This window comes from Bufo bufo, chromosome 7 (assembly GCF_905171765.1).
Source record: "Bufo bufo chromosome 7, aBufBuf1.1, whole genome shotgun sequence".
NCBI classification, from domain to species: domain Eukaryota; kingdom Metazoa; phylum Chordata; class Amphibia; order Anura; family Bufonidae; genus Bufo; species Bufo bufo.
Window position 1 is genome coordinate 211,672,469 of NC_053395.1, and position 23,233 is coordinate 211,695,701.

The window sequence follows — 23,233 nt, forward strand, 5'->3', positions numbered from 1 at the left end:
AATTGAGAGTACCCCAACTGCATTCAAAAGTGTTCCATAACATCCTGTGGTCTACTAGGGCGGTGTCCAAACCCCTTGAAGCTCTTTAACACTGACAGCACTAGTAATGTCAAAGTGACAGCAACGTATATATCTATGGGTAAACGGATGGTAACCAGTGGTAACAGCCTGTTTAATAACACACTACACAGTTGTTGTTTTTTTAGTTGAAAAATGGACCAAATTTATCCTTTTTTTGATGGAACACAGAAGAAGGGTTAGACCTCCACATTCATAGCGTTGCCCGTTTGGGGCACAACATGGAAATGTATTGTGCACCATATTGCAGTCCACATATTCTGGTTGGGTTGCTGTATCATAGACCACATTTTCCCCTAGAAGAGCTGAAAACAATGGTGCTAGGGGAAAATTGGTTCTGAGTTCTGATCTGATACATGGCCTCTGGTGGACCATGATGCATTTTTATGTATTTTTTTAAAAATTTTATACTGTATCATGCATGTACCAATTGTAATGGCTTTCCAGAGTATAAAGATACAGCTCCCAACAATGATGTACATGGAAGAGAGGAGGCCCATGAATAGAATCAACAAGTCCTCCATTAAATTGCTGTATTTTTCCGCCTAAGATCTAAAAGCATTTTCCGTATGTGAGTGAAATCTGGTCCCTGGCCGTTATAGAAACTTTTATACAATCAGTTCTACAATTTTATTCTCATACCATGATAAGTAGCCCATTGTGTTGGCATTGCTAGTTTTTATAATTGAGTAAACATGATGATTATATTCTGAATCACTTGTCGACAGCCTGGATATAAATGGCAGCCTCTGTATAACAAGAACCTGTCAGGTTCCATGACAACTGGTCTCTGAGTAAATCACATAAAAAGCCGAAAAAGAAAATGCTTCTTCAGAAATAGATAAGAAAGCCTGCTACCAGCTATAATACAGAGCGACTCTAACACTTCAGTCTGTGATTCGCCTCTGATATGGCATGTTCTACATGTAACAAAGCTCCGAGCCTGATAGTCTCATTTCATGGAGCACATTGCAGTGATCTAAATCCCATCTCTGTAATGGATGCCTATTGCAAGTGCTATTTTGTGCTCTAATTATGTTTTGAATGCTTCTATGGTATATTATGTATTTTATCTCCATCAGCAGAATGATAAGGCTCATTCAAAATTCTGGAAAATACTCTGCAGTGTTCGCAAAAGAGGACAGGCTGGCTTGGGTGGATGTAGAGCTGATGGCAAGGTCACTGGGTGTGCAGTGAGGACAGTATGGGATGAAGCTGGATGACTGCAGGGGACTGGGCTGCAGAGCTGAAAATTACTTTTGTTGAATGGGATAACATTTTGCAAGAAAGAGTGCAGAAATGAGCACACCCTCATACAAACCAAAGTAATGCATATACCCCTGCATATTGACATGCACACACTAGCACACATACAGTGATACATATTATATATGAATATGTATACACACAAACATTTAATTAGCATACAACACATTTCCACATAAACATCTTCATTTGCACTCATATTCATTTCCATGCATATGAATTGCTGCTATAAGCTCAGATTATTTTATGCATAGACACTATATATATATAGTCTCCAGGCTCCATATCGCACCATCCACTACAGCTTCCAACGTGAGAATACCATCCTTTTATAGACAATTATCTTGGCTGTCTCATGCATAAATTGGACTTGCAACTATTTAGCATATGATTAGTTATGCAGATTCTTGTCATGTAACTGCATTATTACTGTTTTGCTCCTAAAATTCAAAATTTTTTATTTTATTATTTTGTTAGTATTATGTAAATCCACCTTTGGCTTTCCACACTACCTGAATCCTTCTGCCCATGCTCTCGATCAGATTCAAGCATGTCTCGACAGAAATCTGTTCCCAGGTCTCCTCTACACATTCCCAATGTTGGTGCATACTGGTTGACTCACTTGGGTACGAATACAGCTTTTTCTTCAACTCTACCCACAAGTGTTCGATTGGGTTGTGGTCTGAGGACTGTCGGGGGAAAATCCAGCACCTCATTGTCATTGGACCATTTTTTCACGTATGCTTTGGGTTGTTGCCCTACTGGAGCACTATGTTGTCCTTTTTTATACCCATAGTACTCGAGTGTATGAAGTAACTCATCTTGTAGGATACTAACATATAGCTCAGCATTGAGACCACCATCGATTCTGGTCAAGTATCCAATGTCTTTGGCTGTGAAACATCCCCATATCATCAGGTTTCCTCCACCGAACTTGACAATTCCTTCAATCTCTCACTCCATTAGACCCCTTTTCCCTTCTTTCTTCCAGACCCATTTGCACCCATCAGAGCCCAGTCTATTGACTTTTTGTCTTATCATTCCAAATCACCCGTTTCCAATCTTCTACTGTCTACTATTCATATTTTTTTGCAAACTCAAGCCAATGCTTCTTATGACGATATTGAAGTCAAGGCTTCTTTGTTTTTTTTTCGGGCCTCCATTCCAGACTTGTGTAATGCGCTTTGCACGGTGCTTGCATGGACTTCTGTGATCTTACTATTATGAAGCATGCGAGCCCCCTCCACTGCTGTGTGACACCAGAACTGATAGACCTTGTGATGAGCCAACTTGTTGGCTCCGATATTTTGCCTGGACGCCCACCTCTTGGCTTTGGAATGGATGGACGGACTTCTTTCAACAGTCCTGCCACCAACATGATACAGTTTGGCAATTTTTTTGGCCGAGATACTGCTATCAACGAGCTGGAAGATGCTGTTTCTCTTTTCTTGGGAAATCTTCTTCATGGCTGCTTTGAGATTCGAACCAGTGACCCTTCATTTTGGAATTTACCTAATAACACACTCAGCTTTATGTTGAAGTCTGCACATTTTAAAGCTTCACGAAGAAGGATCCCTGTACAGCATTAAACAGAAGTTTTGAGCGAAGCAACTTCAGATCTAGGTTCCAAAGCTCACTTCGCTCACACAGGACAGCAATAGGGTTCACAGTTATATCAAAATAGTATCATAATATCCACGGAGATGTACAGAAATACATTTGTGATGTCACAGCACAGAAACAATACAAAATGTTATGCAAGCTTCCATTGTCCATATACATCACTAGCAGTACATACAGTGTGTGAGGGGAAACGGGCCCCCTTAATCATTGGGCCCCATAGCAGCTGCTATGTCTGCTACCCTGGTAGTTACACCTATGGTTTATCTGCATCTGTTGGGCAGCGGAAAACACCTGCTGGTCAGTGTAGCTTGCCCGTAGCCCCGGGCATCTAAAGGCATCACAGACCTGTTATTGCAACTGATTAATATGGATATATACAGAAAACATGCCACTGGTCTGAATACCAATCTATGGCTTTGTGCACATTGTGTCAGAGCCCTATTGTATAATTATTATGTACATTTTGTAAAGGTCCCAACATAAAGTCTAAATATATCCAGAGCTCTGGTAACCCACTAAAGGCCAAAAGAGTGTTCTTCTGACTTCCATCAGGGTAGAATTCTCAGGAATACCTTAAGGCTACATTCACACAACTGTAGGTTTTTTGTGGTCCACAAATTGCAGATGCAGAAAACACGGATACCGGCCATATGCGTTTGCACATGGCAGGCACTATATAGAGAATGCCTATTCTTGTGGACAAGAATAGGACATGCGCTATATTTTTTGTGGGGCCACGGAGTGGAACACTGGATGCTGTCCACATCTTTTGCGGCCCCATTAAAATAAACGGACCCGTACCTGTACACAAAATTGCGGAACGGATGTAGATCCATTTATACGGTCGTGTGAATGTTCCCTAACTGTATAGGAAGTGCATCAGTCTGTGCTTTCCTATTCAGAGGGACATATTTATGGCAGTATAATATATATTTTTCCCACTGGTACCATATTGGTGAAGTATACCAGTGTATGCCTATATAGTGCATACAATGGAGCTTTCCATCGGGGCTGGAACACTGTGTGAACAGAACCTTAAACTCTTCTTTCTGGTGCCCGGTCAGGAGTTTAACTTTAATTCATAATGCCCCATAGCGAAATAAGATAGAGCCCCCATCACCTATCACCTAGGCCTCGTGCACACAACCGTAGGTATTTTGCAGTCCGCAAAAAACGGATCCGCAAAAAATACGGATGACGTCCGTATGCATTCCGTATTTTGCGGAACAGAACAGCTGGACCCTAATAGAACAGTACTTTCCTTGTCCATAATGCGGACAATAATAGGACGAACGTGTGAAGCCCGTGCCGTGGACCGCAAATTGCGGTCTGCAATGCACGGGCACCGTCCGTGTGGCAGGCGCATGGGGATCGCAGAGCCTTTCACTTGAATAGGTCCGCGATCCTTCGGTTCCGCAAAAAGATGGAGCAAGTTCTATCTTTTTGCGGTGCGGAAGCACGGAACGGAACCCCAGAAAGCACTCTGTAGTGCTTCCGTAGTGTTCCGTTCCGCACTGTTCCGCATCTTCGGATTTGTGGACCCATTAAAATAAATGGGTCAGCATCCGTGATGCGGAATGGCCATGGAACAGTGCCCGTGTATTGCGGATCCGCAAATACGGTCCGCAATACGGCAACGGGCAGCACACGTTCATTTTTTGGTGGACCCATTGAAATGAATGGTTCTGTATACGTCCTAAAACGGAATGGACACAGAAAGAAAATATGTTCGTGTGCATGAGCCCTTAGTGTAATAAAATTAAAGCAGCAGCATAAGCAGCAGTAATGAAAGTTATGTATAACAGCACCATATATCAGGAACCCACATTATAGCTAAAAGTTTCCATATCATTGTTCCCCAAAAAAAGTTACAATCTTCTTGCATTTAATCGCTCCGACTATTCTCTGGGCCCATACCAAGTGCAGTGGCTGCTATGGCTATAGTTACGCCCATGCCTGAGATACTACATACTGCAAAATGCATGGTAAAACATTGTACTTTTAATCATCTTTGTAATGCCATGTTATAATCCTCTGTAACATCACAGGTCATCAAGTGATTTCATGATTTTCAATTTAAAGACGTGTCCACCTTTATCTTAGCTCTTATTTGGCTAAAGACTCTATTTTCATATAAAACCAATTCAATACAGTATTGCAATACGCTAATTAAAACCGTGGACAGGCTGCAATCTACATCATAACCACTGGGTGGCTGCACATAGGCATCTTGTGACGCAATATCGCAACATCACATTGCTTTGATAAGCTGCTCAACTCATGGTGAACATATGTTTAGCTAAGAAGAAAGGTAAGGATGGTCAAATATGTACCTGATTAGGTTGCACCATCTAACTTTGCAAAATTGGCAAGCTGCTGATGGGTATAGTTATTAGTAAATGACTGCGCCCTTAAGGAGGCTCTGTCATATAATAGAATCTAATTGATTAGTTGTAGTGTAGCATTATATACCATCAGTGAAATGAAGTCAGACAGCACGGTGGCTCAGTGGTGAGCATGGTGTTTTGCAGAGCTGGGGTCCTGGCAGCGAATCTAACCAAGAGCAGCATCTTCATGAGTTTTGTAATTTTTTCCATACACCAAAAATATACAGGTAGTCAGACTGCCGTCCTACGTAATTTAGATTGTGATCCCAATTGGGGGCAGAGAGTGTACCTCTGTATGGTATTGTGGAATATGGTGGTGCTATAAGAAGCAGATAGGAAGTGGTCCATCATTTAGCTTTCTCTAATGTATTAAAGGGGTATTCTCAACACGCCGTTTCATACTTACCTGCTCCCGGCGCGCTGTCCACTTCCTGGTTTCGGCACTCGGCAGGAGGCGGGCTCCATCTTGATTGAAGTCTTCTCCCGGCCGCACACGCACGCCGAGGCCGCGCATGCGCCCTGGTGGCTTCTTCCTGGCAATTATACTATACTGGCCAGGAAGAAATTACCATAGCGCATGCGCGGCCTCGGCATGCGCTTTCTGGACTGCGCGCGGCCGGCCGGGAGAAGAGAAGAAGTCGTCTGCGCAAGCACGGCCACCGCGATTCCTGAGAAGAGCGGTGGCCATAACCAGGGGAGACGGAAGACAACAGTCAGGTAAGTATATGTTCATTTTCTTCTAAGGGGTGGGAATTAGTTAATTCAATATATTTAGAAAAATGATCACTGTTAAATCATTAACAGATTTAACAGTGATCAATAAGATGAGAATACCCCTTTAAGTATAAATAATAGATGCTGAGCGGAACAGGTTCTGGAGTAAATACAGAGGCTTCGGCATTCTCTGTCATTCTGTTCTCATAATACATTTGGAAATATTTTTTTTTGCAAAAATATTAATGAAGACTGAATACACAAGCTATAATGAAAGGTTTGTGAGTCTCTAGGTAGTCTCTCCACATAATTGCTGAATAGAGAAGGTCATTGTTTTCAGATGCTATTATCATTCAGCTGCTCAGGATTCAGCCTGCATCCTGGCTTTACTGACCTCGTTTATCTCAGGTCATGCAAATTCACTGGTATCTTTGCTCTTACTTTTTTATTTTATTTTAATGGATGCAACTGCTTTTTAATCTGTGTATTCTTTGCATTATTTTTTTGACTTATAAACATGCTATGCAAGTACATGAGTCCTTTTTTTTTTTTTTTCCAGAAATGTATCTGGTCACGCAAGCTGTGAGTTTGGTCTCTATAGTGCAGTACCCCATACCTGGGGGCATCTGCAACTGGTCGTTATGTATTGTTGTGCTCTGTAGACCAGAATGACAAGGTATAGTTGGCATCAACAGAGTCAACCACCCTGTTCCTCTCCTCTTAGTAGGAGTAGGCTGGTCTTTTTTCCTGTCAGGAGGGGGCGCTTTAGCTAGGACAATGAGGAGGAAGGAAGCCGGTCCAATCGCTCCTACTCCAAGGGTCATAAGGACTAGTATTGATACGATTCTTAAGTTCTGTGAGACCATTACTCCAGAGAGACTGCAAAACCCCCAAGATGCAACTTTCCTAGAAGCCATAACATGTTATAGAGAGTAGAGTGCCCAGCAAACTACAGCTTTACAGACCCTTCTGCAAGTGAGGGGCTATGTTTCAGACACCTACCACCTAGATAACATCCAGGCCAGACCAACTCAAAGCCTGCATTACAGAATGGATACCTATATTTACAAGTATCAGCCTACAGCTGTTAGCCAGAAGTTCAGCAGGAGTGAAGAGAGACTTTTATTCCTTTACTTCTGGCCTGAGTCTTTAAAATCCTCTTTCCACTGCACCAGTCCCCAGGAAGCAAAAGCCCGATGGGGGTACACCGTGACACATCTCATCAGGGCACCGGCTCCTCAGGGGCTCATTGAATATAGCAAGCTATATTATTTCCCAACAATGGGCATATATAATCTAACTGCTGGATAGATGATAAATGTACTGTATGATCACTAAGGACCCTACAGCTGGGACCCCTATGAAAACTAGAATGAGGGTCCCAAGTACCCCATTTTTACTTACTTCATAACAGAGAAAATGTCAAGAATTCACAATGCCGATCCATTTGAAGTCTATGAGAGCCATGTGTGCCAGCATGCATGATCAACCTTTACTCCATTCAAGCTATTCCTCACTGCGGTGGTGCACTGAAGAGGAACCAGGGGTTTAGGACCTCAATTCTATTTATTGGAGGGGTCCCAGTGGTGAGGCCTCCTGCGATCAGACATTTATCACTAATCCTGTAACTAGAGATGAGAGAATCAATTCTAACATTTGAAAATTAATTCTAAAAGTTCTGATTCTCCAAAACCCAAATTTTGTGTGATTCGGGAGAATCAAGAAGAGAGCAAGAGACTTTTTTAAGTAATAGGGGCACTTTTGATTCAAGTCAAATTTATTTGAACCCAAATGGAGTGCGCTGGCTGATTTTTCTGAATCAAATTTTAAGAAATTGGTTCATCTCTTCTCTACCTGTTAACCTATTTGTGGTTTAGAAAACACTTTTTTTAGACAAACCTACAAAAATGACCAGACCACACATAATTAGAATAGTTCATATGTAGGGATGAGAGAAACCGTGGAAGTTCGGGTTTGCCGGGTTCGGACGAATTTCAGGTCAAAGTTCAGGTTCGGGACCCGAACTTGACACAAAATTAAAGACAATGGGGACCCAAACTTCACTTTATTATTTTCCGTTATAACATGGTTATAACGGAAAATAATAGCATTCTTAAGACAGAATGCTAAATTAAATGGCCATTGAGGGCTTAAAAATAATTAAAAATACTCACCTCATCCACTTGATCGCGCAGCCGGTATCCTCTTCTCTCTGCAGGACCTGCGTGGTGAGCGCGGTAACGTCATTGCAGGTCCTTTTGCATGTCCTGAAGAAAGATCAAGTGGATGAGGTGAGTTTTTTTAATTATTTTTAACCCCTCAATGGCCATTTTATTTAGCATTCTGTCTTAAGAATGCTATTATTTTCCATTATAACCATGTTATAATGGAAAATAATAAAATCACCCGAATAACAAACCAGAACTTCAGTGAAAAAGTCTGGGTTCGGGTCCGGGTACCCGAACTCTCAAAGTTCGGTACGAACCCGAACTTTGCAGTTCCAGGTTTGCTCAACCCTATTCATATGATTAATAAGTTCATATGTTAAAAACAGTTAAAAAGAGGGTTTGCAAAAAATGTGACATCATTGGAGGAAGAGGGACACAGACAGGACTGGCAATATTAGCTGTATGCATATATTTAACAAGAGATTTGACTATGCAGATAAAAGGCTAATCATGAAGTGCAAAGAAAATCACAAGCCTAATACAATAACCTGCAAGTGGTTCTACAAAAATTTAATATAGTTCCCGTACTGCGTCCCACACTCCAAGATGACGCCTACCCTGATGCATGTTTCCCCTTGCCTGTGTCCGGGGGCAGCGGCAGCAGATATTTCACCATTATGATAGCATAACAATGAAAGGGAACATCTCTATTAAAATGGCAGGAGGCAGTTAGCAAACAAAATACCACCATTGACAAAAAGTGATGGACACATCTCACCTCTTCTCACCTCTCTCTACGTATTATAAAAAAACATGTTCTCAGCTCTTCACTTCTTATAGAAATCAGTTCAATTGTTCACTTCCTATAGAGGTCATTGAGCCATTAGCAGAACTTTTTATTCATCTTTTCATATGTAAATCCCTTCTGTAAACTCAGAATTGGCTTAGCCTTGGAATAGAACATGAATGTATAGGCCTGGGAGCGTCCTTTGTAGCCAACATCATTAGTGAGGTCAATTTATAGGATTATGAATGCCCATGATAAAACATAGATCCATTTCTCCAATATCTTCTGTATTTAGGGAAAACACAATGTGCATCACCCCAAAAATAGCAATAGTGTGTAGTGAAATCAAGGCTGCAGTGAATTACAGTAGGAGATCATATGGGTTTCTGACTGTGAAAGGAAAAAAATGCATGAATAAATAATGATTTCATTTGCATACTAACTGCTGTTCAAATAGAGAAAATGTTCTGACAAAATATTGTGTTGGTATGAAGCGTACTAACTTGCTTTATTACAGAAATGTTTACTTGTAAGGATTGAATGTATTACATCGGGGGTTTAGTTTGCGTTATGTTCTGGAGTGGAATCATCTGCACAATCGGTTCTATTCAGATCGCCCATATTGGCCTTGTAAGTTCTAAGAAAGTTCATAATATAACAGTTACAATTTGATGCATCCATTAGGGTGCCTTTTCTTACTGTGCCGTCTCAAGACAGAGTAGCCCAAGATGATCAACTTTAAAAAACACATGATTTTGCAATACTCTGTCAGGAAACATTTATGCTATAGGTGTCTATATGTAGACACCTAATGGATTAGATGTGAGTTGTCGCAATAGTGTTCAGAGTTTATATTTTAAGAAAGTGCAGTCCATAATGAAATGTATGGAAAGTTCAAGAAGAGCTATCACCAAGAGAAACCATCTGGATTCAGCTGATGACCACACAAAAAAAAAATTCTAAATATGACATAAACAATTATACAAAAAAAAAGAAGACTGCCGATGCAGTGCGGGGTGGGAATGCAACATCAATGGCGCTGGGTATCGTGGGAGCCTTCAGAAAGTGTTCATGCACCAACTCCAAAAGTGAGCGTAAGCAACTATCCTTATTGGTGTGCTCTCTAAAGAGACCCTTTTGTGAGGATTTTTCCATGACTGGTATCAATTAAACAACATCTCTTGATGAGAGGTCCTCTTGAAGGGTGGATACATGTGCTCCTGGTCCATTGTTGTCTTCGACTGAGCTGTGTAACCTCCTCCTTTCCCTCTTCCCCTCTCTTAGCCAACATTAGAGTGAGTCATCCTTGATTGTCACATCAGAGAAAATGAACTGATGTTGGCATCACTGTGTGAAAGGTCCTGAGAGGGCTGTAGTGAATATTCTTATGTTAAACATATTCTTCTTCCATGTTAAGTCTCCAGATCATATGGTATCTTACCAAACATTTATCTAGTAGTGTCTAATCAATGCTTTGATGACAGAAATGGCAAGTCTAAGTTGGCACCAAAGGTTTCAATGGATCAGATCTAAACTAGGAGTATTTCAGAACAGATCAATCCTATTAAAGTGTCCATCACCATTATTTAGCTCTTATCAGGATCACGGACCCTGCTGAAACCACTTTTTTCTGGTTTCTCACAACCATTATCCAAAATGAACACCGAAATATTCCACCCATAATCTCTTTCCCATTGATTTTAACTAATTTTCTTAGCTCAACAAATTCCTTGTCCTATCCCCTCCAAAGTGTCTTACGTCACAATATGTTGAAGGTCTGCCAGATAAGAAAAGGGTTAATTGACATTTTGGAACTCTTTGCATTATTGAGCTCATAAATGTGAGCTGATGGCCTAATTTATTTAAATATTATTCGTTAAAGCCAGCAGAAATAATTCAATCTCCTCTTAAGATATAAAAATGGAAGATGCTAGCGGTAGTTGTATAGATTAGTCCTTCCATCTTAAATACTGTGCTATTTTTTCTTAATTACAGTCATTAATCAACATCATCTGCTCATGGTGCAGTGAGGCTGTAGGTAATATCCATATGGACGCTACTGTAGAAGGCAAGGGCCATAGAGACAGAGCAGTGTGTTGGGCTTGGCGTGTGTTGGGCTTGGCGGTGGGGACTCGTAAAATGAAAAAGGTGGTGAACGTCGCATTCTCTTTTCCTGTGCACTAATAAAGTAGGTATTGCTGTGTTTAATTATAGATACTGACCTGACAGAGTATAATTTACACTTCACTCACAGCCATGAAACAAAGCATTCATTTGCATCCAAAAAAGGAGCTTCACTGAGCATTTAATTTGCTAAATAAACTTTAAATCTGTTCAGCAGTTTCTAATGTTTTCTTTCCACCACTTGTATTTAAGTGTTCATTTATGCCTCGTACACATTAGCGTCCGCAGTCAATATTATCATGCTTCTTCTTGGGGGTGAATGTCCATTTTTGATTATCTTCTCTTTTTTTTTTGTTCCAAAATGTTAAGCTGGGACAACAAATATATCCTCACTGGATAAAGATAGATCACCTGGTTCAAAAACATTAACATCAAATGGTGATGTCCTAAACGTATATTGTTAGGGCATCACCAAAATTGTAAGCTGAATAAGTTCTAAATCTATCTTCTTGATAGTTATTCGAGTTTCGTTTTTCTAACATAGAGCTCCAATTGCCCTACCTAGACAAAAACGAAAAAGATGTCTTTCAATAGCCACCACTAGGGGGAGCTTACAGCATATGATTGCAGTAAGCTCCTAAGCTTTGGCGGATGTGCAACCCAAACAATGTCAAAACAGATGTGTGTACATTCCCCTGCTTGAATTGTCAAAATTGCAATGGCATTATTAGAGGTGACCACATCTGCCATTCCAGTATAAGGGTCCATTGACACATCCGCAAAATGGGTCCGGATCCGTTTCGCAATTTTGCGGAGCGGGTACGGACCCATTCATTTTCAATGGGGCCTCAAAAGATGGGGACAGCATCCGCACTTACGTTCCACAGCGCCGCAAAAAAATAGAACATGTCCTATGTTCTATTATAGTTCCGCAAAATGCGGAACGCACGTGGCCGGTGTCAGATTTTTGCGGATCCGCAATTTGCAGTTGCAGTTGCAGACGTGTGAGTGGACAAAACAACGATTAGAAGATTTTTTTTTTTTTACCAGTTTGAGTTCAAATGTCATCTATATGATTAAGTGCCCTTGCGGGTTATTTATGTTGGCCAGACCTCGCGACCAGTGCTTATAAGGATTAATGAACATCGTTCTGCAATAAGGTCAGTAATACAGACATTGACAAATAATGGAAAGTCCGCTACAGAACTGAAGGAAAGTTATAAAGCTAAATATGGAGAGATGGCTGTGGCAAAGCATTTTGGAGTCTACAGTATGACATAAGATGGTGCGTATTACAAGAGCCATCAGATACATGTCAGGCTATTTCAGAGAGAGATTGCTACATTGAATAGCAAATACCTTGGCGGTCTTAAGGGGAATGTGTCATCAGAAAATGACCTGCTGTTTAAATCACTTTTTTATGTTTGACATAATTTTAAATCATTTTTATTCATGTTTTTAATTTTTGATGTCCCTTTTTTATATTTAAGCTAAAAGCAAAAATCCTGCAGTTTTCACACTTGCCACTATGTCTAATAATTGGGTTCGTTTTGCTGCAGTTATCTGCTTATCTGTCATTCTAATCTGGCCTGTAATGATATCACTTCTGTGTATAGATAATTGCACAAGAATAAGCAGCAGTATGGCATCTGCCACGTCTCTGGATGGATAGTCAGTAGGCGCGAGACACGACCCAAAGAACAGATGAAGTATTGATCTTTCATTGATTGATCTTTGTATAGATAAGACAGGACCCTCCATTCACAATAGGTAATTATCAAATCTTATCTGTTCCTTCCTTGTACAATGACCTCTGCACAGGTCACAGAAGACGCCTAGAAAACTCTCCCATAGAAGTCAATAGGGTCCCCTCCTGACATTGTGTGTATGGACCATGGTGCTGCCATAAAGCAAATGTATTAATGCTGTGTAAATGCTGTTAAGAACAGCTCAGGCAAGAAGGCCGCCCCCATATTCATGTTTAGAAAAAAAAATAAAAAAATATCTATAATCAGAAAATAAAAAGAGATTAGAAAAAAGAAGATGTGTTACTAAATGATTTTAACTGGCAGATACAATTTTTGGTGAGGTTTGCAGTTTTGGCTCGCTCGATGTAGGATCGCTGGCAGCGTGAAACATTCTGACCCACCAAAGCTGGCTAGGATTAGGCAGGAATAATTTAAAATGTTGGAATAAAATGGTAATAAATTTTATTGGGAAATTATCTTTGATATATACTACCTATATATGTTTTATATGATTATTGTATCAGGTACGGGATCACGTGTATTCCATCCTGAGTATAGCCCCATGTAAGGGGTTGATAGTTCTTGGCATGCTAGCTTGAGAAATAGGGCTTGCTCCTGAAATGTTGGAGGTGATGTGCACCACGCCTTGTCCATCTCTGCGGTGAGCCAAGCTGATGTGTATGTGCTGATGCTGCTATAAATGGACTAAAGGATTTTATGCAACATCTAATGGGCTGGTATGAATACAATGTCTCATTTACTATTGTATATGGAAATATTTGATAAAGAAAATAAGTTTTACAATACAAACATCTGTTGCTGTTCGTTGGATGTGATTCATGTGGAGGATCGGCGGGTCTTGGGTGTAAGGAGTTAAAGCAGCTGGTGGTCGGGAGGTGTGTGGACAGTATTGTATGTGAGCTCCTAAGCACCATCTAGGGGCCCGTGTTTGTAGCCAGCACATTAACTTTACAATCTATGACTATGTGAGGGATATGGAGCTCCGTGCTAGGAAAATGGTGCTCATCAATCAGTACAGAGTCGTTGACCTATCTACCTTAAACAAAGCAAAATGGTATTTAAGTGTGGACAATCAGGAACCCCACCCACCACCACCACCAACATCACCACCTTCGCCAATCCTAATTCTAATGTCCTATTGCAGGAACATACTTTTGATGACAGTACTAATTTTTATAGGACTGCCTTATGAAACAAGGCATTCGATAGGTGAGGTTTATGCTTACCTTACCTAGTGAAGGAAGTTCCAAAGAGAAGGGGCAGAGTTTAAATCTGTAGAAAGAGGTATGTTAAGGCAGCGGTCTTTCCTCCTGGTGGGCACGGTTCCAGTACTGCCAGCATCCCTCCCTGCCTTGTGGTCCTGGCCAACAAAGTAACAATGCTTTTTCCACTTAGGCAGAGGCCTACTTCATGCCAGTGATGCTTCTTTCTGCCTGTAGGGTATGCACACTCTCTCCAGCTTTTAAAGGGCCAGTGCACACACTCTAATCTTCTTCAGCCAATTTTTGGTTACCCTGGGATACTTTAGGCACTTTCCCCTGTGGGGAGGTGCCTGAGCAATAGGTTCTAGTACACTAGATTCCTGCAAAGGTGTGCTGTTAATTTGTCGGCCAATTTTGTGTACCGACTTCTGCCCCACTTCTGTAATTTACCCTTTGCTGCCTGACCTGACCCTTGCCTGCTCTCCATTCTGACCCTGAGCAGCTTTTCCAGACCTTGGACTGTTTGTACAGACTCTGCCTTCTCTGATCATGGCCTGTCTCTGACAATCATTTTTCCTGATCCCTTGATGCTTGGGTCTTGAACCTCATGGATCAGCAGTCACTTGATCAGAGACAACCCCAAGAGGTAGCTTTCTACTGGTATCCCTTCAGAGGAGTCCAGATCCCTGTACAGGAGTTAAAGTGTGAGGAGCTGGGGGACCACTTAGATAATGTCATTAGGAGTAGCTCCAAGTCAAATCTGTTCAAGTGATACAGGGGATCCACATCTGTTCTGGTATAGTGAGTCACAATCTTGACCTAAGCAGCTATGAGTGGGGAAAGCTATTCTGAAGATAACAAAGACAATAGTAGTTATTTGCAGTAAAACAGAGGGATCTCTCAATGGTGGTGGATCACACCAGAGGATGGAGATCGTTTGCTGTCACCTTACATGCAACAGCCCAGACAGCAACCAGCAGATATCATGCAGAGAAAAAATATTGGCTTCAGAAGCTATCATTTTAGAGAAAATATTTTATGGGTAACCCTGGTGTTCACAAGACACTGGGCTCATGCACTTTTACATGGATGTACATGTACTTCACATAAAGTCCAGATGGGTCCATATTACGGACCGGTAGGCACTCTATCTGCTGTTATATAATTCTTTACAAGGGAGAATCCCTCCATAATATGGCATGCTTTGGAGCCTCCTTACAAATAGGCACAATATGAGGCATTAGCAGATTATGGGCATTGTATTTCAGACTAGTGAAACATGGATCCATAATGTGCAATGTCTACTTCCCTGTAACATTCCCCAGTAATGTATGCTAAGCATTGTAGGACAGTGGACATACTATGGTAGTTACTGTGCGGCATTTGGCCTTGAAACATGACTAACACAATAACAATCATCTTAGATTGTCTGTCATTTTCCCATTAAAAACTGGAAATTTGTGCAGTATACTGTATAAAGATGTAGCAGAGCGAGGTTTCATACAACTCGTGATGAGTAGAGATGAGCAAATCTTTCAATATTCGGTTTGTTTTGTATTTGCCAAATTTTTCAAAAGGTTTGGTTCGAGTCTGAATCTATTTATTCCAAACCAAGGTTGCCCAAATTTCCCTAGAAATTGGTATATAAGGCTACTTTCACACTTGTGGCAGTGTGATCCGGCGGGCAGTTCCGCCGATCTGCCGCTGACTGAAAGCATTGCAAGGACGGATCCGTCTATCCGCTTGTCATGCGGACAGACGGATCCGTCTTGTATCTTTTTTCACATTTTTACCGGTCTGCACATGCGCAGGCCGGAAGGACGGAGAGGGAATTCCGGTATTTTGAATGCCGGATCCGGCACTAATATATTCCTATGGGAAAAAATGCCGGATCCGGCATTCAGGCATGTCTTCAGTTTTTTGGGCTGGATATAAAACCGTAGCATGCTACGGTTTTATCTTTTGCCTGATCAGTCAAAACGACAGAACTGAAGACATCCTGATGCAAACTGAACGGATTACACTCCATTCAGAATGCATGGGGATATGCCTGATCAGTTATTTTCCGGTATAGAGCCCCTGTGACGGAACTCTATGCCTGAAAAGAAAAATGCTAGTGTGAAAGTACCCTAACCCCCTCTAGTCCTCTAAAACACAGATTATTTTACGAAAAGCTCCTATTTTGTTTTGTAAATTTTTTTAATGGATTTTTTCATTTTCCCTTCGCCCGTCCCCTCGGTCTGATACAGCGTCAGGTGTAACTGTATCTACTTTTATTGTTGCCGCCACAAACTGCAGTTATTGCTTGGCCGCAACTAACTGCAATCACCTCCTGCCTGGTGGTGACAGAGCACTATTGATTGCTTATGCGTTGGGCGCCATTTTACAAAATTCGTCCGATTCGGGTTCAATTTTGTGCCTAATAAATCTGAATCTCCAAATCTGCAAATAGATTCTCTAATCTCTAGTGATGAGGAATAGAGTTTCAGAAGACTGCAGGTACACCTGCTGAAAATCTCAATTCACAGGGTGCAGCCACATCATTTTTTGGTGCCGTTTTGGCAGCCAAAATCAGAAGTGAATTCAAAAAAGAGGAGAAGTTGTATCCATCCTTTATACTTTCTCCCCTTTTATGATCCACTCCTTTTTGACTTTTAAAACTACATAAAAAAATAAAAAAAACTGACCGTATGGCCATACCCACAATAGGAACCGTTTAATGACAATGTTACTTCTGCTGCATCGGTAAATACACTTGACAATGTCATGTAATTGTTCGCTTTCCTTATGATAATTGTTTTTCCCTTGTTGACTTAATGAAACATGTTTGGGATCTGGAGTTCTTGAAGACGTTAGACACAGAAGTCTCTTACTCAGCACTGAGCGGCTAAATCAGCAATTTCGAGAAGAGCTGGAAACCCAGCAGAATGGCTATCATGGGAGACATGAACGCATCAAACTAACCCCCTTTAATTAGTCATTTCTACATAGTTATGCACAAATTACAAGTTGACCTTGACTCTTCCTGTCTATGGGACCTGATTTACATCAACATCTCTACAAATATTTATTTTGCTATTTAGACAGTTATTGGTAAGGAACAGATTATGCATTTATGTAAATTTGCCACCCAGGAAAAATAGCATTTTTTTTTGCTTGTAAAATTATTATTTTTTTCAAACCTTTGAAGACTAAAATTCCACCTTTGCAACCAAACAATGGTATGGCTCCAACGCATCTAACATAGAATAGGTAGCAACTTTATGCACTGTTTTGGAAAAATCTTACCGTTTTGTGTCTACAGCTCTTTGTCTCCCTGTTACAGACTACAAACGAACCTGTTGGGTGGTCTGATCCTAGACTCATACTGTCTTCTGTCTGCGCTTTACTTCTTTCTTAAAGACTTGGGTTGTATAATATGTATGGACAGAGGAAAGTGAGTTTTAGCAGCTTTTCCATAGTCTGAGGAACCAAGTGGGGGATCAAGGATTACAAGTATCACCTGTTCAGTACTGATCTTTTCTGTAGCCATAGAGCCCAGCCTTGTAAATGCATGTTCATAAAAGAGCAGGTTTACAAAAATGAGAGCCCAGCAAACACCTAAAAATGGTTACTGCAAAGAATAGTGGGTCAAAGGGCATAGTCAGTGTGTAATGATTATACCACTGCTTAGCCACATGGATATAATATGGTCATGTAACAGCTTTAGCTTTTGGGGTTGTCCAGCATTAGGAAAACATGGCCGCGTTTTCAAAAAACAGTGCCACACCTGTCCACAGGTTGTATGGGGAACTGCAGCTCAGCCCCATTTTGGAGTTTAGCTGCAATACCAGAAACAAACCATGAACAGGTGTACATCCTGGACAACCCCTTTAAGCCCACTATATCTTTCTTATACCCGTGTATCTATAATTACATCCATATCTTTTATGTTTTCAGGTACAGTACATAAGTGCCCCCCGAATCACATACTTTGCATTGGATCCAAAACATGCATCCATTTCTCAAAGCTCTGCAATGGAGTATTCGACTGCAGTGATGGATACGATGAAGGGGTACAATGCCGGGGTGAGTGTGAATTGGACAAAATAAATGTTTTATTAGATTTTTTGTTATGAATATACAAAAAGTTGCATAGCTGAATTTACATTTTTTTTTAACCAGTCTTAACTTAAAAAGGTTGTATTAATATGGGGGGATGTTGAAACAGTGGCATTGTTGTGGACCATGTGATATTTAACACAGTCATAAACAAGTGGCGCTGTTAATGAAAAAAAAAAAAAAGATCTCCATCTACTTGGATATAGCCCCTTTATGCCACAGACTTCCCTTGTCTTTCCCTAAAGAGGTTTTATAATAATCCATTGTTTATGTATTTTGTGATACTCTGTCAGGAGATGTCTATCCCACTTGTGTCTGTAAACGTCACCCAGTGGTTGTGTTGTGAATTGCAGCCTGATGGTGGTTCTGATGGCATACAACCATAAGGAATTGAATTTGCATCGTGAGAAATGTAAGCCTTAAAGGGATTATCCCATGAATAATATAAACATGAAAATCAGACATCATGTATTATATTACAACCACTTTCTAACAATGCTAGGACCAGCCCTGTACCTCACATGGATTCTGAGATCTTTCCATTAATTGCCCCAAATGGTCTGCTGGATTTATTTCAAGCTGTCAGCTTAGGGTGTGTGTCCTTTCTCATGAGTGTGCTCTTTTTGCTGCAACTGGTGGCAGTTGAAGGGTGTAACTAAGCATGTGCTTCTGTTTCAGTGAGCAGGACACAGAAATTAGAAAAAGAGCAAACAGCAGGTGGCGCTATACAGATATATTTCACTGAATAACTCAGTAGCTATAAAAAATTAGAATTACATGCAATTACAAAAGTAGTCATCAAAGGTGCTGGTTTGAAAACTGTTAAATATTTTTTTGTGGCACAACCCCTTTAAAGAAATTTACAGAAACCACTGTATATAAGATATGTTGCTTTACACACCACCAAGAAGAACAAACCTCAAACTTGCTTATCACCGATCCTCCCTTTCTAGGGACAGTCCCAGATATTAAAGGCTATGTACACCTTTGGGGGCAATTTTTTTTCAAATATTGCATTGTACAGCATTGAGCCAAAAATTCATTTTTTCAATTGGTCTTTATTAACAATATGGAATCCTTTTTTGTATACAGAGCTGAGATGCTCTACTAGTTGCCTGTGGATTTTTTTCTCCTTTTCCGTCATCTAGGGAGCAGACGGACTCCTTATCTCAGATCTCTGACATTATAATCACTCATTAAAGCTTGATCCTTATCTTACTGATAAGAAGGTAACCTTTACTAAGTGTTTATGACCTCTTAGTAGTTTAGAGAGAAGGGTTATTAGATGACGGCACAAAGTGAAAATGAAAGTACCAGTCACATAGTTAGAAAAACAGTTGACCCTTTGTGACAGAACAGCTCAATATTTTTAATAAAGGCCAATTGAAAACATGATTTTTAGCCCAAAATGAGTAAAATGCAGTCATAACAAAAAATTGCCTTCAAGGGTGTACATAGCCTTTAAGCCCTGGTACAGGCAGCAGCAGAGATGCTCCGGCCTGTACAACACTCATCTACAGCGCTGTACAGGAGATTGCAAAGTTCGATAGGCACCTGAACTTCAGGTGCCTATTTAAGTAGGAAAAGTAAAAAAAATATATATAATAATAAATTAATTAAAGCATATTACAGAAATTATATTGTTCACATTTGGAGTAGATTTCAATAAAGTAAACTTTGAGGTTTAGTTACACTTTAAGGACCTTACCTCTGCCAGGCTCCTTTTATGTAATTTATATGACAAAGGAGAGAAGAGGTCCCCGTGAGTCAAGAAGTTCTCATTTCCTTCAAGCAGCAGTCCCTACTGTTACTAAGGTCACAAAATAGCATGGACAAAAGGGGTAGGTCTATGCTAATTTGTAGCAAAAAGTGGTGTTTATTTGCGTTTTGGGGCCATCTACAGCCAAATCAGGTGCAAGAATTAAATGGGAATCTCTCAGAGTTTGTAAATATTTATATTTTAAATATGATAACAATTATAGAGCAAATATTCATTAGAAATCAGTATTGTACTGTTCCTCTATTATTCCTCTTGGAAACATATGAATAAATTGACAACTGGGTGTCACCATTGCCCCAGAAGGGCAGGTCCCTATGTAGTCTGACACTGGAAGCACTAATTGGACAGTGTCAGATTGTGAAGGGTCATCCCCTCCCCCAACTTGCAACACCCAGTTATTCTTAAATTTCCTGCAGGAATTACAGAGGAATGACACAATGCAGAATTATAATAGTAATGTCTTGGGGAATCCATGTATTGTCAGGAGACGTCCAGTGATTTAGGATTAAAGTGTTGGTAAATATGAAACCGCATCTGCCTGTGACATCTTCCTATCTTCTACCTGTGAACCCATTCTACATGATTAGCTTTGTTTTGCAGCTTTTATATTACCGTAATAATGTTCTGGAAATCGTAGCCTCCTGTAAACTGCTTCTTGTAATATAAAGAGACTGTTACTAGGGCGGGTATGCAGACAGCGGAGGATAATTACACTACACCTAATACAGTATATTCTCGATCAATACAATTACCTTGCAGAAGGTCTTTTCATTCCAAGAACAGGGCAGTTAGCAGCGGGTCATCAGCTGCCATTAGAACAAAGCAGATTCCGCGACAATCCCTGGACTCATTTGATTGCCATTTATTTGTCAGAAAGAATCATCTTACCTTCCCACAACTAATTAGTAAACTAGACCGTATTCTACTGCATTATTATTGCAAGAAACCCATGTGAGAGGTAAGTGTGGGAAGCACGGGTGCAAAGCAGCGTGTAATTTATTATACAAGCCTATCTGATGTATGAGACCTTGTCAAGTCAAAGGCTCTCCAGCTGTCGGAAAACTACAACTTCCAACATGCCCAGACGGCCACCCAATTATTATGTACTACAACTCTCAACAGTCAGATAGTGTACAAGTACTTCTTGGAGCATACTCTGAACACCATCTATCTACATCTTTCAGTAAACACTGATAATGGCCGGTTGCAAGACTACACCCGCCAGACCATGCTGAGAGTAGTAGTTTCTGACCAGCTGGAGAGCTGCAGACTCCTGATAGAGACCATATCTATTTAACACTGTTAGTTTTAGTGGTGTTGGCTGCAGACAGACGTAATTTTATCATAACTCTGTGGGTGGAATTTTATAATTGAATAAAAGATACAATTTCCAGCTGCAAACCCCTTTGAGGAACCCCCTGCCCTATCCAGATTACCAGGAACAGGGTTATCAATCATCCCTAAATTCCTGGACAGTCTGTATAATGGGGACATTTTGGCACCTCCACCATGGAAATCTGGAAACCATCAAGTTTTAAAAAACCCAGCCCCAAGACAAAATCTGCTCGCTGAAATTTCACATTGTAATGTGATGGAGGCAGCTGCAGTCTGGAGGATATGTCACCACAATTAGACACCTGCCAGAAACTGGTTTGGTTCTGATAAACTCCAGAGACATTTGTTTTCTGTAAGTAAATGGTATTAGTGATGTTTTATAAGGTCTTCAAAGAGAATTGTTGGAGTGTTGTTTGTTTATCCTCAGCACCACTAGATACAATGTAGCAATTCTGCTGTTCCTAATGGAATCTGACTTGATACTTTTTTATTTACATCTGATAGAAGTAGCACTGGGAATATAGAGAGGATGAAGGATTTGGATCTCTGTGTAATAGAATTGTGTTTGGAAATATAAATTCTGTAGAAGTCATATCTTGATGGAGATGAAGCAGAGCTGAATTTATACTTTTGTGAACCGCAATCATATCGGAGGTTTTCCTATAGATTGCCTACAATTCCAGCTCTGCTTCATCAGTACTTACTGTAGATACAAAAACATCCATTTAGCCATTTGGAGCGTAAATTGTTGGATTGAAGTAAGAAAATCTCCAGTGCTTTGCAATTGCCGGATTTGACACAACACTTAAAGGGCTGGTATCAAAATTTCAAATTATCCCTTTGATAGTGGGGTCCTGTGCCCTCATGAATGAATGGAGATGCAGTCAAGAATGCATGTATGCTCTTGCTTTATTCATCCCTGTGGGACTGCTGGATATATGTAACCAAGTGCTGTACTCAGCCTATGCCCATAGAGATGAATGGAGTGGCAGTGTGCATCCACAACCATCGCTTCATTTATATGATGGGACACAGGACCCCCATTCTCGCGATTGATGGGGGTCATGGCCAGTCAAACCCCCCCCAGACACATAAGGTGATATTTATCATCTCCTTTGAACCATAAAACTGGCTTTTAAAAGTTGCAAGATTTAAGTTTGTGACTTTTTAAATACAAATGTTTGAAAAAAAATGACAATGCCTCTTTTTGCGTTGCCATCACCACTTTTCCAAACGAGGGTGTGACGAGAGTCGGAAAGAGTCATGGCCAACAGCCGAGACAAATTTACAAACAGTTTTTTGGTGCAAATGAAGCCAGAAATCTACCATTCACTGGCAATTTTTTAAGGGTATGCCCACCTTTGCAGGTATTTGTTTACAAATAGCCTTAATTAAGAATCTATTTGCCACCAACTTGCCTGTCCGGGTTCCAGCACCGCAGTCTGGGGCTCGGGCACTTCTGCGCCATGTCAGAAGTGCTGTCAGGCAGCGCCTCCCATGATTCAAAGCCTAAACATGCCTCCTGGTGGCGTAGGATGCTTGTCTTCTGTTTCAATGGGCACCAAGTCCCTGGACCTCGTCAAGGGACTTGGCGCTCAATTTAAATCCTCTTCTGGCAACACACCCTTGCCAGTCATAGGTTTATCTCCCTTGCTGTGCTCCCAGTTCTGTCTGTACGTATTTGGATTGCTTGTTAAATTGACCTGGGCTTGCCTTATGACCCCCTGGTTCTGACTTTGGCTTGGCTATGTTGACGACCCTCTATCCTCCAATTGTGTACCATATTGTCCTCCTGGCCTTCTTTGTGTGGTTGCGTTCCGTGTCTATCTGTGTTGCATATTAGCAGTACAGGGAATGTCGACCAGTTGTGGACTTGCCGCTTAGGGCTTGCACTGCAAG

At 40.8% G+C, this 23,233-nt stretch overlaps 1 protein-coding gene across 1 annotated transcript in view; it reads left to right on the forward strand.

Moving 5' to 3' along the window:
• The window catches only part of LRP1B (LDL receptor related protein 1B), a 1,344,280-nt gene that overhangs the window by 218,617 nt on the left and 1,102,430 nt on the right, over nucleotides 1-23,233 (forward strand). Inside the window, exons 3-4 of the mRNA XM_040441523.1 lie at nucleotides 8,022-8,040; nucleotides 18,072-18,186. Of these exons, the coding sequence (XP_040297457.1) occupies nucleotides 8,022-8,040; nucleotides 18,072-18,186 (134 nt within the window). The remainder of the gene's footprint in view (nucleotides 1-8,021; nucleotides 8,041-18,071; nucleotides 18,187-23,233) is intronic.